Source organism: Pseudophryne corroboree, chromosome 3, assembly GCF_028390025.1.
Source record: "Pseudophryne corroboree isolate aPseCor3 chromosome 3, aPseCor3.hap2, whole genome shotgun sequence".
Classification (NCBI taxonomy): Eukaryota; Metazoa; Chordata; class Amphibia; order Anura; family Myobatrachidae; genus Pseudophryne; species Pseudophryne corroboree.
This window is the reverse complement of record NC_086446.1, coordinates 772,087,735-772,104,681: the sequence shown is the minus strand read 5'-3', so window position 1 is coordinate 772,104,681 and position 16,947 is coordinate 772,087,735. Positions and strand designations below refer to the sequence as shown.

Below are 16,947 nucleotides of genomic sequence, written 5' to 3'. Positions count from 1 at the left end.
ATATAACACATGTAACTGTGACAGGGAAGGTGGCCCCTCTCAGCTCTGGGCCCCATAGCAGCTGCACTCCCTGCACCTATGGTAGCTACACCCTGTATATAACACATGTAACTGTGACAGGGAAGGTGGCCCCTCTCAGCTCTGGGCCCCATAGCATCTGCACTCCCTGCACCTATGGTAACTACACCCTGTATATAACACATGTAACTGTGACAGGGAAGGTGGCCCCTCTCAGCTCTGGGCCCCATAGCATCCGCACGCCCTGCACCTATGGTAGCTACGCCCTGTATATAACACATGTAACTGTGACAGGGAAGGTGGCCCCTCTCAGCTCTGGCCCCATAGCAGCTGCACTCCCTGCACCTATGGTAGCTACACCTTGTATATAACACATGTAACTGTGACAGGGAAGGTGGCCCCTCTCAGCTCTGGCCCCATAGCAGCTGCACTCCCTGCACCTATGGTAGCTACGCCGTTGGCCCCGCACATAGGCCCTCATTCAGAGCCAAATGCAGCCGCGCGTCTGTATGCAGCAGCTGCATTCAGGGGGTCTGCGCATGCGCACCGGCCGCGGTGCTTGTGCGCAACCCTACACCTTGCGCCCCGCAAGGTGATTGACAGAGGTGGGCATTCAGGTGAAGACGTTGCGCGTTGCCGGGGCGTGTTGGCCGAGGGATCCGGTCTCTAGGTCGACAGTAACTAGGTCGACACTATCTAGGTCGAACACTCTTGGTCGACAGTAACTAGGTCAACAGGGTTTCTAGGTCGACATGTCAAAAGGTCGACATAAGTTTTTCACGATTTTTTTCTTTTTTTTTAACCTTTTCATACTTAACGATGCACGTGGACTACAATTGGGAACAGTAACCTGTGCCGAGCGCAGCGGTAGTGGAGTGAGGCGCCTTGTCGCAAGCCATGCGAGGGGACGCGGTGCACTAATTGGGGTTCCCGGTCACTGTACAAAGAAAACGACTAAAAAAAATAATATTAAAAACTTATGTCGACCTTTTGACCTGTCGACCTAGACCATGTCGACCCAGAGAACCTGTCGACCTAGTTACTGTCGACCAATAGTGGTCGACATAGTTACTATCTACCTTCCATACCACACCCGTTGGGCAAAATGGGGGGGTGACGGAGATGGACCGCCTGCCAGTGCATCCAGGCTGTGCTGGCAGGGGTCAACCTTATATCGATGCGTCCGCAAGTATCGTGAGGCGGCACCGCACATGCTGAGCATGCCCCCAGCAGGTGTGGAGATGGGCGCAGATCTTGCTAAGTATGCAACGACCTGCGTCCATCTCTGAATGACCCCCATATTGCCTGAAATCATAAAGCTTCTGGCGAGGGGGAGGAGACCACAGCTCAGCAGTAACATGCAATGATAAAGGGTGCAAATATTAATAAACAGACCCCCACGTATGATGTAAACACTATAAGCCTGCAATCTAGTACTGTATCAATCTACACAATCACACACACACACACACACACGCACACACGCACACATGCACACACGCACCCCTCCCCCCATTGTTCCTCAATGCTTGATTATAACCTGTTGTTACATTTATATTCCCCCTAGCCTCCTACTGAAGCGTAATAAGTTCCTGTACCACTACAAGAACATGCGTTGGGCGCGGGGTCGGCATGAGACCTACCTGTGTTACATCGTCAAGCGGCGGTACAGCTCCGTCTCCTACGCCATGGACTTTGGCTACCTGCGCAATAAAAGCGGATGCCACGCTGAGATCCTGTTCCTACGCTACCTGTCTATCTGGCTGGGGCATGACCCGAACAGAGCGTTCCGCATCACCTGGTTCAGCTCATGGAGCCCCTGCTGCGACTGTTCCCGGCGCACTGCCGACTTCCTGCTTAACCATCCCAACCTTAGCCTCCGCATCTTCACAGCCAGACTTTACTTTTGCGAGGAGCGTAACGCGGAGCCAGAGGGTCTGCGGAGGCTGCAGAAAGCAGGAGCGCGACTGGGGGTCATGAGTTACAAAGGTAAGGGGTCAGAAAGATGCATTTAAAGAGCCACTGGTTGTGCGCTTGCCTCTCATGGGGCAGATGTATTAAGCCTGGAAGGGTGATAAAGTAGGATAAGTGCAAGGTGATAACGCACCAGCCAATCAGCTCCAATATGTACATTGACAGGTAGGAGCTGATTGGCTGGTGCGTTATCACCTTGCACTTATCACTGCTTTATCACTTCTCCAGGCTTAATAAATCTGCCCCATTGTGCCTGTTATGCCTTATTATTATTCTTTTACGCCCAGATTATTTCTATTGCTGGAACACTTTTGTGGAGACTCGTGAGCGAAGATTTGAGGCTTGGGACGGACTGCATGAGAACTCAGTGCGACTGTCTAGAAAACTGAGGCGTATATTAGAGGTAAGCCAAGGACAAAGATATATAAATATGAACAAGCCGTGGCAACATACCTCTAATCCCAACATAATTGGGAATATAAAATGGTGCCGTCCCTTTTGGAAAGAGATCAATATAATTTCCCTTCTGGAAATCTGATAAACAGATGAACACTCTAGAATCTCTCCATAACCGGTCTGACAATAAATCAATAGCAACCATGTCTAATAATTAGGCCTTCTACTAATTTGGGGTATGGGTCGTTGGGTCCACTCAACTTAGGTCAACAGTAATTAGGTCGACCATGGAATGCTGACATGGGGCAATAGGTCGACAGGTCAAAAGGTCGACATAGGTTTTTGGACTTTTTTTGGTGTCATTTTCTTCGCAAAGTGACGGGAAACCCCAATTAGTGCACCATGTCCCCTCGCCTCACTCGCCATGCTTCAGGCAAGGTGCCTCGCTCTGCTACCGCTGCGCTCGGCACAGGTTACCGTTCCCAACTGTAGTCCACGTGGATCGTCAACTATGAAAAAGTCCAAAAAATGGGGGAAAAAGGGAAAAACGCATGTTGACCTTTTGACCTGTCGACCTAGTACATGTCGACCTAATGACCACGTCGACCTTCAGTGGTCGACCTAATGACTGTCGACCTAAGTTGTGTCGACCTAACGACCGTATCCGCCCAACATTAAAGTGATAGCATTTACATTTACTAATTACCTCTATTACACCCAACCGGTGACAGCATTAAATTAATAGCCCTGATATTTAATAAATAAGCCTTCAGCCCACTAATTAGCTATAACATTAAATTAATCAAATTCACATTTTACTAAAATATGCCATTTTCTCCCCCAACAAACCTCAAAATGAAATGGATGTTCTTCAGATTCAATGACTGGTCTTATTTCCCTATCCACCAGCCCTATATTACATCAATACCACCCACATTATCCTCAGTACTTAATATGTAATATGTAATAGCCCCTGGTGTGCATTGTTGGGTCAACAGTAACTAGGTCGACAGTTATTAGGTTAATAATAATAATTGTATTTATATAGCGCTCTTTCTCCAATAGGACTCAAGGCGCTTTAGGTTGACCACTACTGATCGACAGTGACTAGGTCGACACCTGAAATAGGTCGACATGAGTTTAAAAAAAAAATGGTGTCGATTTCTTAGTAAAGTTACCGGGAAAACCCCAATTAGTGCACCGTGTCCCCTCGTATGGCTCGCTTCGCTCGCCATGCTTCGGGCAAAGTGCCTCACTCCGCTGTGCTCCGAACAGGTTACTATTCCCAATCGTAGTCCATGTGGATCATAAAGTATGAAAAAGCTAAAAAAAAATAAACATTTTTGAAAAACTCACGTCGACATCTTCATGTGTCGACCTTTGCCATGTCAACCTCGTGACTATGTCAACCTAATGACCATGTCAAACTAATCCATATCAACCAATAATGGTCGACATAATGAGTGTCGACCTAATGGTGCCCGTACACTTGTGTGATGCCCAGCGACGCGACATCGCGGGACATCGCACCTGAACTGCCAAAGTGATTACCATACGATCAAGCGAAAGATTGCATGGTAATCACGTGATGGGCACGTCACCGCCGAGTGGGAGCGGCCTCAGGCCGCTTTTGGCTGGTGCCCATCGTACATCGCAGTGCGATATATCACGCGTTTCTAAAAACACATGCAATCGCACTGCGATGCGATAAATATTAAGTACAGCACTTACTATCTTGCGACGCGATATTTGTCTGGCGTGTCCACGCATCGCGTCGCATGGTGCTCAATATGCGCATACAATCATGCGATTGATCGCACAGATGCGATCGAAATCGAAGGATTGTATAAGTGTATGGGCTACATTAGTGTTGTCAACCTAAAGACCGGATACTATAGCCCCCAGCAACCCCACATAACATTGATAACTGCACCATTAATAAATACCAACCATAACATTAATCACTTCCCTCAACAAGCCCTAATATAACATTAATGTCCTCTACTAGCCACCACACTGTATTAATATATTCACCCAATAAGGATAGGAGGGAAGATCTTACCAGTGATCCACGTTCCATAAAGAAATATTTTGCTCCTCAGGGGTGGAACCTCAGGTGGTGCCTCAATGTCATTGGTCCAGCCTTAACCAGGTAAACTCCTGGTGACTCCTATGGCCAGTGCACCTATGTCTCTTATAATCAAACTGTGTTCCAAAACTAGTGATGACAAATGACCCAAGTGGTACCCGGATGATAGGTCGACCCTAATTTGACAATTAATAGGTCGACATGCATTAGGTCAACATACTCAAAAGGTAAAAGGTCAACAGTGCCTATGGTTGACAGCTACAAAAGGACGACAGGTTGAAACGGCTGATGTGACAATGGTCAACACGCATACAGATGTGTCTTTTTATATCCTTGCTGCAGTCACGCTAAACAGCCCTTGAACTCGCGCCATGCCGTGACGGGACTCGGTTGCGTCAAACGTCATTTTTGTCTATTTTTTCAGTGCAAATGCGTCTGAAAAACAAAGTAATGTAATATGATGCACAAGCAGTTTCTGCTGAGTAAAATGATATGCAGCATGCCTATATTCGGTGCGTAATTGCGCCTCTATCTGCATCTATTTTGCTAGGAAAACACTGTAGCATAGCATTTTGTATGCAAATACAGTCGCAGCATTTTGTATGCAGATACAGTCACACACAGAATATAGGCCCTCATTCCGAGTTGTTCGCTCGGTAATTTTCTTCACATCGCAGCGATTTTCTGCTAATTGCGCATGCGCAATGTTCGCACTGCGACTGCGCCAAGTAAATTTGCTAAGAAGTTTGGTATTTTACTCGCGGCATTACAAGGTTTTTCCTTCGTTCTGGTGATCGGAGTGTGATTGACAGGAAGTGGGTGTTTCTGGGCGGAAACTGGCCGTTTTATGGGTGTGTGTGAAAAAACGCTGCTGTTTCTGGGAAAAACGCGGGAGTGTCTGGAGAAACGGGGGAGTGTCTGGGCGAACGCTGGGTGTGTTTGAGACGTCAAACCAGGAACGAAACTGACTGAACTGATCGCAGTGGCAGAGTAAGTATCGAGCTACTCAGAAACTGCTTAGAAATTTCTAATCGCAATTTTGAGAATCTTTCGTTCGCAATTTTGCTAAGCTAAGATTCACTCCCAGTAGGCGGCGGCTTAGCGTGTGCAATGCTGCTAAAAGCAGCTTGCGAGCGAACAACTCGGAATGAGGGCCATAGGCATGCTGCATATCATTTTACTCAACAGAAGTTGCTTGCGCGTCCTATTACATTACTTTGCCTTTAAGAGGCATTTTTGCAGGAAAAAAAACGCAAAAAAGAGATGTTAGGCACTACCAAATCACACAGAACTCACGCGTTATGTGTAACGTGACTTGTAGCGCATGGAGCAAAGATGTAAGAGGACACATCTGTATGGTCGACACAAGTTTTTATGTTTTTTGTAATCGTTTTAAACTTTTTCAAACTTTACCATCCACATGGACTAAGATTGGGAACAGTAACCTGTCGGAAGCATGGCGAATTAAGTGAGTCATGCGAGGGGACGCGGTACACTAATTATGGTTCCATATGGCTTGATGAAAAAACGTAAACAACGACAACATTTTTTGGGTCAACCAGTTTTCATGTCGTCATTTTCATGTGTTGACGTTTTGTACCTATCAACCTTTTCAGGTGTCTCCCTTATATCTGTCGACCTAATGGCCCAGTCGAGCTTTTCCATGTTGATCATATGGGGTTGCCCTATTGACCGTCAACCAATGTAATTCCCTCGGAATGAAAATTTTAATGTGAAAAGGGCGTATAAGATATTTCCTCCTATGGTGAATTTTGTGAAAAGTAATTTCTGTTGTGGAAATCAGCTGCTTAAATCAATTTGTATTGTGAAAATTGATTATTGCTTGGTCTATGGAATTTGAATTAGTAGTGTAATTCCTGCAATGTTTTCTTGCTGCTTAGTAAACTTTCCATCTACCAAATTCTTTCCCCATCTTGCTCATGTTATCACCCATCACTCCATTATCTCTCGTCCTTTATTTACAGCCCCCATACGACATGGAAGACTTGCATGAAGCCTTTGACCTTCTGGGACTCTGAAGACACGATGCTGCAAAATCCAAACAAGAATTTGGAGGGGGTAACAATCCGGGAAGCAACCTAAGAACAAACAAGAACTCAACAAGTTTTAGTAGATCTAAAACAGGATCCATAATCAGAACTGATAGCAAAACAAAACCTGGACCCAGATCCAAATTGCTAACACCAAACAAGTGTAGACCAAGTGTCTACAGCTGTAGTCCAAGTCTGTGACCAACAGAAGAGACGAGAATCACAGGCCGCAGAAAATTAAACAAAAATGCAACTTGATCGATTCCAGAATCAGAAATCTACGTTAAAATTCAACACAACAAATTAATTCAGATTGAATCCAGTTGCAGAATCAACTTGCTTGGAACTTAAATCTCCATGCAAACCAAGAAAGAAACTGGACCAGGTCTTGTACCATATTCCTCAACCAGTGGCGCCAAGAGAGGGGGGGGAGAGGGTACAAATTACCTGGGCCAAGGTCTGATAGAAGGTCCCAATGAGAGCCTAGGTCCACACCTCCTGTAATTAGGCCATGCCCCCTTAAAAGTACTAGGCCCAGCCAGGCTCTCTACTGCCCTGGCTGGGAGGCATGCCATGCACCTGTGAGTGGGTGCTTCTCATGTGCTAGACACACCCTCAAAGAGGTGTGGCCATGCCCCCAGCATGCTGTGGTCACACCCCCTCCAGGGAGGGGGGGGGGGCAGGAAGTTGTTGTACCGGGGCCCAGGATTTCTCTTGGCAGCCCTGTCCTCAACACTGAGACCAGATGCAAAATGAAGCAACGCTGGATAAACACACCATATGCGACTTGCAATAGACCGCTTGCACAATGAAAAGTATAAAGTCCAGTTTCAAACCCCTTAGAAAAAAACATAGCACTGATACTTGTACATAGCTATTTATAACTACATTTTAGCATTAAGGGTGGAATTCAATTGCTTTTCCGCCGACAGCCACTAGATGGTGCCCAAACGGAGCTATTCAATTGTAGCTCCATTCGGGCGCGATGGCTGCATTTCAGCTGAGCTAGGGCGCAGTAATCAATAGAATTCCGCCCAAAGTGTTACATTGTTACATACCTCTTTCTGTAGAGTTTGCTCTTTGGAACCATGCCATGTTTTCCTCTCTCTGCTCTATATTCTCTGCTTCTTTCACAATCTCTAGTTTTTGTCCTAGAGTAGGCCTGGCCAACCGGTGGCTCTCCAGCTGTTGAGAAACTACAAATCCCAGCATGCCCTGACACATTATTACTTTTAGGCCTTGCTAAATCTGCAGCAGAGTATGCTGGGATGTGTAGTTTCACAACATCTGGAGAGCCACAGGTTGGCCAGGCCTGTCCTAGAGGATCACTCATTGTACAGCAGCCAGATATTAATAAATGGCACTGTCAGCCGATTGTCTCTCATTGTCTTCTGGGACTGGATGTTCATACAGTATAGTTATGTGAACTACATTCAGCACATAAATAATACGGACAGGTCAATGTCTCCTTTACCCCAATCACTAGGCTGTGCACAGCTTCAGTTAGAAGCCCTGCTGGAGAAGAATTGCATTATTTAGCCGCCATGGACCGACCATCTACCGATCAATAGATTAGGAAGACAAAGGGGGTGAAGCATGATGTAACAGCAATGCAGGACACCTATGGCGGAGCCCTGTAACGGGATCCGGTCTCTAGGTTGACAGTGTCTAGGTCGACCACTATTGCTCGACAGTAAGTAGGTCTACAGGAACTCTAGGTCGACAGGGACTTTAGGTCGACACGTACTAGGTCGACATGACAAAAGGTCGACATAAGTTTTTCACATTTTCTTTCTTTCAATTTTTTAAACTTTTTCATACTGTACAATCCACGTGGACTACAATTGGGAACGGTAACCTGTGCAGAGCGCAGCGAGGGTATACGGTGCACTAATTGGGGTTCCCCGTCACTCTTCAAAGAAAACGACACCCAAAAAATGCAAAAAAACTCATGTCGATCTTTTTTCATGTCGACCTAATACATGTCGACCTAGAGTCCCTGTCGACCTAGAAACAATGTCGACCTACTTACTGGCGACCAATAGTGGTCGACCTAGACACTGTCGACCTAAGTCTATTCTATCTAACATACCACACCTCCCTGTAACCAGGCGCTTTACAGAGCAGACACTGGGGCAGATGTATTAACCTGGAGAAGGCATAAGGAAGTGATAAACCAGTGATATGTGCAAGGTGATAAACGCACCAGCCAATCAGCTCCAATATGTAAATTAACAGTTAGGCGCTGATTGGCTGGTGCATTATCACCTTGCATTTATCACTGGTTTATCACTTCCTTATGCCTTCTCCAGGTTAATACATCTGCCCCAGTGTCTGGCCAGGCAAATTCGCAAGAAAAACACGAAAAAGGCTGTGAGTACAGAAAGGGGCCGATTCAATTGTTTTGGGTCTAAAAATCCTGTTTAAACAGGACTTTTTAGACACCCAAACAACTGTCACAAATCAATTGTGTTTCGGCACCCATGCACATCGCTCATGTCGCGCCCAAACAGACCAAGTTTAGCCGCCTAAGGGGGACATGTACTAAGCAGTGATAAAAGTGGAGAAGTGAGCCAGTGGAGAAGTTGCCCATGGCAACCACTCAGCTGCTCTCTATGCTTTTATAGTATGCAAATGATAAATGTTACGACAATGCTGATTGGTTGCCAAGGGCAACATCTACACTGGCTCACTTCTCCATTTTGATCAATTCTTAGTACATCTAAAACTGCTAAACCCGTCTAAACTACCTACTTTGGGCGACCAAAGTGCCAAGTTTCCACACATTTTTTCTCACAGCTCAGGAGGCTGCAAGAAAATATATCAGCCCTGCAGCTACTGGGCGCCTAAATGGAACAACAATTGAATTGCTCTGTTTTTCACCCCCTGGTGGTAGCTGCAGGGTAAAATAATTGAATCGGCCCCTAACTGTCTGACACTGCCTGGCCAGCAAATAGGAGAGAGGCATATTATGAAATGGATACTTATATAAATGTATTCCAAATATATGTTTACTGGTCTCTTAATATTACAGAAAGGAAAGACATTTGGGCGTTTAAACTTGTTGGTAGGTGCAAACACTGGGGTCTTATGGCAGCAGGGAGATGGCTTATTATGGGGGGACATTGCAACGTTGACCTGTAGCACGACCCCATAACTCCCGTTATGACATAAGGAACCTGCACTTATACAACTGTAATTTCAACACACATCTGTCATATATAAGTGACTATATAATACCGCCGGCGCATGTCATCCGTCGTTGCCTTTGCACTTCTGCGAGGGGGGGCCGGCACTGACATGTGGGCGGACTAGCCCTGTGCTGGGCGTCCCCCCGCATGTCAGTGTGAATGATCGTTGCTGTGCTAAATTTACCACAGCTACGATCAACTCGGAATGACCCCCCATGAAACGTTTGCTGTAGCAATGGAATATGAAACATCCTCTCATACGAGACAGCTTGTAACATACCATGAGCCTCTGGTAGGTGATGGCTACCCCAAACTTAGTAAGCCAACCCCAGCTGCTGGTCACTCCTATGGCGGAAGGGTGTGATGCTGGAACAAATCAATCTGACGCAATGTATGAAGAGATGGGGCCTGGTCCTGTTTCCTTCATACATCTTAGACCTGGCAGGGAGGGAAATGGGCAAATGTATTAAAGCAAGTGATAATAATCTTACATTAAAATCCTCATTGTGTTTTTGAGTGTTGTATAAAATGTCAACACGCAGAATGTCAACAGACGGGAGGTCGAAAATGTCAAGTGCTGACATTTGTAAAGTCGACACTGACGTAATGTGGCCATTACCAGCAGGTCAACACTGTGTTAGCGGATTTCAGCATACTGCTCGTGCCCTGAAGAAGGAAACTGGCGACTGCACATATTCCCGATCAGACATACGCACACGGACGGAGATCAGAGGCGCAGATGGGTAGATCTGATCACTCTTTCCGTGAAACGGGCATTTCTGGGAAGAAAATGAGTGGTGACCATGTGGACACATGGGACTGTTCCTGTTTGTGTGGTCCCTCTGCATAATAGCAGCAGTGACTGCATACCACGTACACACACCATCTAAACATTAGAGAGAGGGGCAGCCCAGCAGCTCTGGAAGCGCAATGAGATGGGGCGTGATGAGTGACCACTCCACCATGCCATGAGGCCATTCCCCACTATGGCAAGGACATGCCCCTTTTATTACCAAAGTCTCGCTACCCGCATGCCAAATATTCAGAAGCATGCACTGCCCTGTCTTATACCACTCAGCCGTACACTGCTCTCTTATACCACTCAGCCGTACACTGCCCTGTATTATACCACTCAGACGTACACTGCCCTGTCTTATACCACTCAGCCATACACTGCTCTGTCTTATACCACTCAGCCGTACACTGCTCTGTCTTCTACCACTCAGCCGTACACTGCTCTCTTATACCACTCAGCCGTACACTGCCCTGTCTTATACCACTCAGCCGTACACTGCCCTGTCTTATACCACTCAGCCGTACACTGCCCTGTCTTATACCACTCAGTCGTACACTGCTCTCTTATACCACTCAGCCGTACACTGCTCAATCTTATACCACTCAGCCGTACACTGCTTTGTCTTATACCACTCAGCCGTACACTGCCCTGTCTTATACCACTCAGCCGTACACTGCCCTGTCTTATACCACTCAGCCATACACTGCCCTGTCTTATACCACTCAGCCATACACTGCTCAATCTTATACCACTCAGCCGTACACTGCTCTGTCTTATACCACTCAGCCGTACACTGCCCTGTCTTATACCACTCAGCCGTACACTGCCCTGTCTTATACCACTCAGCCGTACACTGCTCAATCTTATACCACTCAGCCCTACACTGCTCTGTATTATACCACTCAGCCCTACACTGCTCAATCTTATACCACTCAGCCGTACACTGCTTTGTCTTATACCACTCAGCCGTACACTGCCCTGTCTTATACCACTCAGCCGTACACTGCTCTGTCTTATACCACTCAGCCATACACTGCTCAATCTTATACCACTCAGCCCTACACTGCTCTGTATTATACCACTCAGCCCTACACTTCTCTGTCTTATACCACTCAGCCGTACACTGCTCAATCTTATACCACTCAGCCGTACACTGCTCTGTCTTATACCACTCAGCCGTACACTGCTCTGTCTTATACCACTCAGCCGTACACTGTTCTGTATTATACCACTCAGCCGTACACTGCCCTGTCTTATACCACTCAGCCGTACACTGTTCTGTCTTATACCACTCAGCCGTACACTGCCCTGTCTTATACCACTCAGCCGTACACTGCCCTGTCTTATACCACTCAGCCGTACACTGCTCTCTTATACCACTCAGCCGTACACTGCTCTGTCTTATACCACTCAGCCGTACACTGTTCTGTATTATACCACTCAGCCGTACACTGCCCTGTCTTATACCACTCAGCCGTACACTGTTCTGTCTTATACCACTCAGCCGTACACTGCCCTGTCTTATACCACTCAGCCGTACACTGCCCTGTCTTATACCACTCAGCCGTACACTGCTCAATCTTATACCACTCAGCCGTACACTGCTCTGTCTTATACCACTCAGCCCTACACTGCTCAATCTTATACCACTCAGCCGTACACTGCTCTGTCTTATACCACTCAGCCGTACACTGTTCTGTATTATACCACTCAGCCGTACACTGCCCTGTCTTATACCACTCAGCCGTACACTGTTCTGTCTTATACCACTCAGCCGTACACTGCCCTGTCTTATACCACTCAGCCGTACACTGCCCTGTCTTATACCACTCAACCGTACACTGCTCAATCTTATACCACTCAGCTGTACACTGCTCTGTCTTATACCACTCAGCCCTACACTGCTCAATCTTATACCACTCAGCCGTACACTGCCCTGTCTTATACCACTCAGCCCTACACTGCTCTGTCTTATACCACTCAGCCGTACACTGCCCTGTCTTATACCACTCTGCCATACACTGCTCAATCTTATACCACTCAGCCCTACACTGCTCTGTATTATACCACTCAGCCCTACACTGCTCTGTATTATACCACTCAGCCCTACACTGCTCTGTCTTATACCACTCAACCCTACACTGCTCTGTCTTATACCACTCAGCCGTACACTGCTGTCTTATACCACTCAGCCGTACACTGCCCTGTCTTATACCACTCAGCCGTACACTGCCCTGTCTTATACCAGTCAGCCCTACACTGCTCTGTCTTATACCACTCAGCCGTACACTGCCCTGTCTTATACCACTCAGCCCTACACTGCTCTGTCTTATACCACTCAGCCCTACACTGCTCTGTCTTATACCACTCAACCCTACACTGCTCTGTCTTATACCACTCAGCCGTACACTGCTGTCTTATACCACTCAGCCGTACACTGCCCTGTCTTATACCACTCAGCCGTACACTGCCCTGTCTTATACCACTCAGCCCTACACTGCTCTGTCTTATACCACTCAGTCGTACACTGCCCTGTCTTATACCACTCAGCCCTACACTGCTCTGTCTTATACCACTCAGCCGTACACTGCCCTGTCTTATACCACTCAGCCCTACACTGCTCTGTCTTATACCACTCAGCCGTACACTGCTGTCTTATACCACTCAGCCGTACACTGCCCTGTCTTATACCACTCAGCCGTACACTGCCCTGTCTTATACCACTCAGCCCTACACTGCCCTGTCTTATACCACTCAGCCCTACACTGCTCTGTCTTATACCACTCAGCCCTACACTGCTCTGTCTTATACCACTCAACCCTACACTGCTCTGTCTTATACCACTCAGCCGTACACTGCTCTGTCTTATACCACTCAGCCGTACACTGCTGTCTTATATCACTCAGCCGTACACTGCCCTGTCTTATACCACTCAGCCCTACACTGCTCTGTATTATACCACTCAGCCGTACACTGCCCTGTCTTATACCACTCAGCCCTACACTGCTCTGTCTTATACCACTCAGCCGTACACTGCCCTTTATACCACTCAGCCCTACACTGCTCTGTCTTATACCACTCAGCCGTACACTGCTGTCTTATACCACTCAGCCGTACACTGCCCTGTCTTATACCACTCAGCCGTACACTGCCCTGTCTTATACCACTCAGCCCTACACTGCTCTGTATTATACCACTCAGCCCTACACTGCTCTGTCTTATACCACTCAGCCGTACACTGCTCTGTCTTATACCACTCAGCTGTACACTGCTCTGTCTTATACCACTCAGCCGTACACTGCTCTGTCTGGGATGCAGTTAGGTTGCCGGCAATCAGAATACCAACCCTGGAATTCCAACCGCTGACAACACCTCCAGACGGTATCCCGGCTAACAGGGGCTATTCCCACTCTTGGGTGTCCACGACACCCATAGAGTGAGAATAGAACCTGTGGCGAGTGCAGCGAGCCCGCAAGGGGACTTTTTGCGCTCACCATGTTGCCGGCATGCCGTTGTCGGTATACTGACGGCCGACATCCCGGCCGCCGGTATATCATAATGAACCCCTCTGTCTTATACCACCCTACCCTACACTGCCCTGTATTATACTACCCTGTCTTATACCACCCTGCCCTACACTGCCCTATCTTATACCACCCTTCCCTACACTGCCCTGGCTTATACCACCCTGCCCTACACTACCCTGTCTTATACCACCCTGCCCTACACTACCCTGTATTATACTACCCTGTCTTATACCACCCTGCACTATGCTACCCTGTCCTATACCACCCTTCCCTACACTGCCCTGTCTTATACCACCCTGCACTATGCTACCCTGTCCTATACCACCCTTCCCTACACTGCCCTGGCTTATACCACCCTGCCCTACACTACCCTGTCTTATACCACCCTGCCCTACACTACCCTGTCTTATACCACCCTTCCCTACACTGCCCTGGCTTATACCACCCTGCCCTACGCTGCCCTGTCTTATACCACCCTGCACTACACTGCCCTATCTTATACCACCCTGCCCTACACTGTCCTATCTTATACCACCCTGCCCTATCTTCTACCACCCTGCCCTACGCTGCCCTATCTTATCCCGCCCTGCCCTATCTTCTACCACCCTGCCCTACGCTGCCCCATCTTATCCCAACCTGCCCTATCTTCTACCACCCTGCCCTATGCTGCCCTACCTTATCCCACCCTGCCCTATCTTCTACCACCCTGCCCTACACTGCCCTATCTTATCCCACCCTGCCCCATCTTATCCCAACCTGCCCTATCTTCTACCACCCTGCCCTATGCTGCCCTACCTTATCCCACCTTGCCCTATCTTCTACAACCCTGCCCTACACCAGTGGCGTGCGGTGAGGTCATTGGCTGGTGAGGCACTGCAGCCATAATGATCCGCAAAGTCCGGTGATGAAACTTACCGCCACTTGTGATGTCATCGAAGTAGGCTGACAGTGCCTGCCTACTTCTATTTTTATATTTAAACATTTAAAAAAATAAAATAAGAATTTACTTACCGATAATTCTATTTCTCGTAGTCCGTAGTGGATGCTGGGAACTTCGAAAGGACCACGGGGAATAGCGGCTCCGCAGGAGACTGGGCACAAAAGTAAAAGCTTTAGGACTACCTGGTGTGCACTGGCTCCTCCCCCTATGACCCTCCTCCAAGCCTCAGTTAGGATACTGTGCCCGGACGAGCGTACACAATAAGGAAGGATTTTGAATCCCGGGTAAGACTCATACCAGCCACACCAATCACACCGTACAACCTGTGATCTGAACCCAGTTAAAAGCATGATAACAGAGGAGCCTCTGAAAAGATGGCTCACAACAATAATAACCCGATTTTTGTAACAATAACTATGTACAAGTATTGCAGACAATCCGCACTTGGGATGGGCGCCCAGCATCCACTACGGACTACGAGAAATAGAATTATCGGTAAGTAAATTCTTATTTTCTCTGACGTCCTAGTGGATGCTGGGAACTCCGAAAGGACCATGGGGATTATACCAAAGCTCCCAAACGGGCGGGAGAGTGCGGATGACTCTGCAGCACCGAATGAGAGAACTCCAGGTCCTCCTCAGCCAGGGTATCAAATTTGTAGAATTTAGCAAACGTGTTTGCCCCTGACCAAGTAGCTGCTCGGCAAAGTTGTAAAGCCGAGACCCCTCGGGCAGCCGCCCAAGATGAGCCCACTTTCCTTGTGGAATGGGCTTTTACAGATTTTGGCTGTGGCAGGCCTGCCACAGAATGTGCAAGCTGAATTGTACTACAAATCCAACGAGCAATAGTCTGCTTAGAAGCAGGAGCACCCAGCTTGTTGGGTGCATACAGGATAAACAGCGAGTCAGATTTTCTGACTCCAGCCGTCCTGGAAACATATATTTTCAGGGCCCTGACTACGTCCAGCAACTTGGAGTCCTCCAAGTCCCTAGTAGCCGCAGGTACCACAATAGGCTGGTTTAAGTGAAACGCTGAAACCACCTTAGGGAGAAATTGAGGACGAGTCCTCAATTCTGCCCTGTCCGTATGAAAAATTAGGTAAGGGCTTTTATAGGATAAAGCCGCCAATTCTGAAACACGCCTGGCTGAAGCCAGGGCTAACAGCATTACCACTTTCCATGTGAGATATTTTAAGTCCACAGTGGTGAGTGGTTCAAACCAATGTGATTTTAGGAACCCCAAAACTACATTGAGATCCCAATGTGCCACTGGAGGCACAAAAGGAGGCTGTATATGCAGTACCCCCTTGACAAACGTCTGAACTTCAGGGACTGAAGCCAGTTCTTTCTGGAAGAAAATCGACAGGGCCGAAATTTGAACCTTAATGGACCCTAATTTTAGGCCCATAGACAGTCCTGTTTGCAGGAAATGCAGGAAACGACCCAGTTGAAATTCCTCTGTAGGGGCCTTCCTGGCCTCACACCACGCAACATATTTACGCCAAATACGGTGATAATGTTGCACGGTTACATCCTTCCTGGCTTTGATCAGGGTAGGGATGACTTCATCCGGAATGCCTTTTTCCTTCAGGATCCGGCGTTCAACCGCCATGCCGTCAAACGCAGCCGCGGTAAGTCTTGGAACAGACAGGGTCCCTGCTGGAGCAGGTCCTTTCTTAGAGGTAGAGGCCACGGGTCCTCCATGAGCATCTCTTGAAGTTCCGGGTACCAAGTCCTTCTTGGCCAATCCGGAGCCACGAGTATAGTCCTTACTCCTCTCCTTCTTATGATTCTCAGTACCTTGGGTATGAGAGGCAGAGGAGGGAACACATACACTGACTGGTACACCCACGGTGTTACCAGAGCGTCCACAGCTATTGCCTGAGGGTCCCTTGACCTGGCGCAATATCTGTCTAGTTTTTTGTTGAGGCGGGACGCCATCATGTCCACCTTTGGTTTTTCCCAA

General features: G+C 47.8%; 1 protein-coding gene across 1 annotated transcript in view; it reads left to right on the top strand.

The window, feature by feature from the left end:
- Positions 1 to 7,759, top strand: part of AICDA (activation induced cytidine deaminase) — a 40,169-nt gene extending 32,410 nt beyond the window's left edge. Inside the window, exons 3-5 of the mRNA XM_063963326.1 lie at positions 1,586 to 2,007; positions 2,280 to 2,395; positions 6,463 to 7,759. Coding sequence (XP_063819396.1) covers positions 1,586 to 2,007; positions 2,280 to 2,395; positions 6,463 to 6,516 — 592 coding nt within the window. The 3' untranslated portion in view covers positions 6,517 to 7,759. The remainder of the gene's footprint in view (positions 1 to 1,585; positions 2,008 to 2,279; positions 2,396 to 6,462) is intronic.
- The last annotated feature ends 9,188 nt before the right edge of the window (positions 7,760 to 16,947 follow it).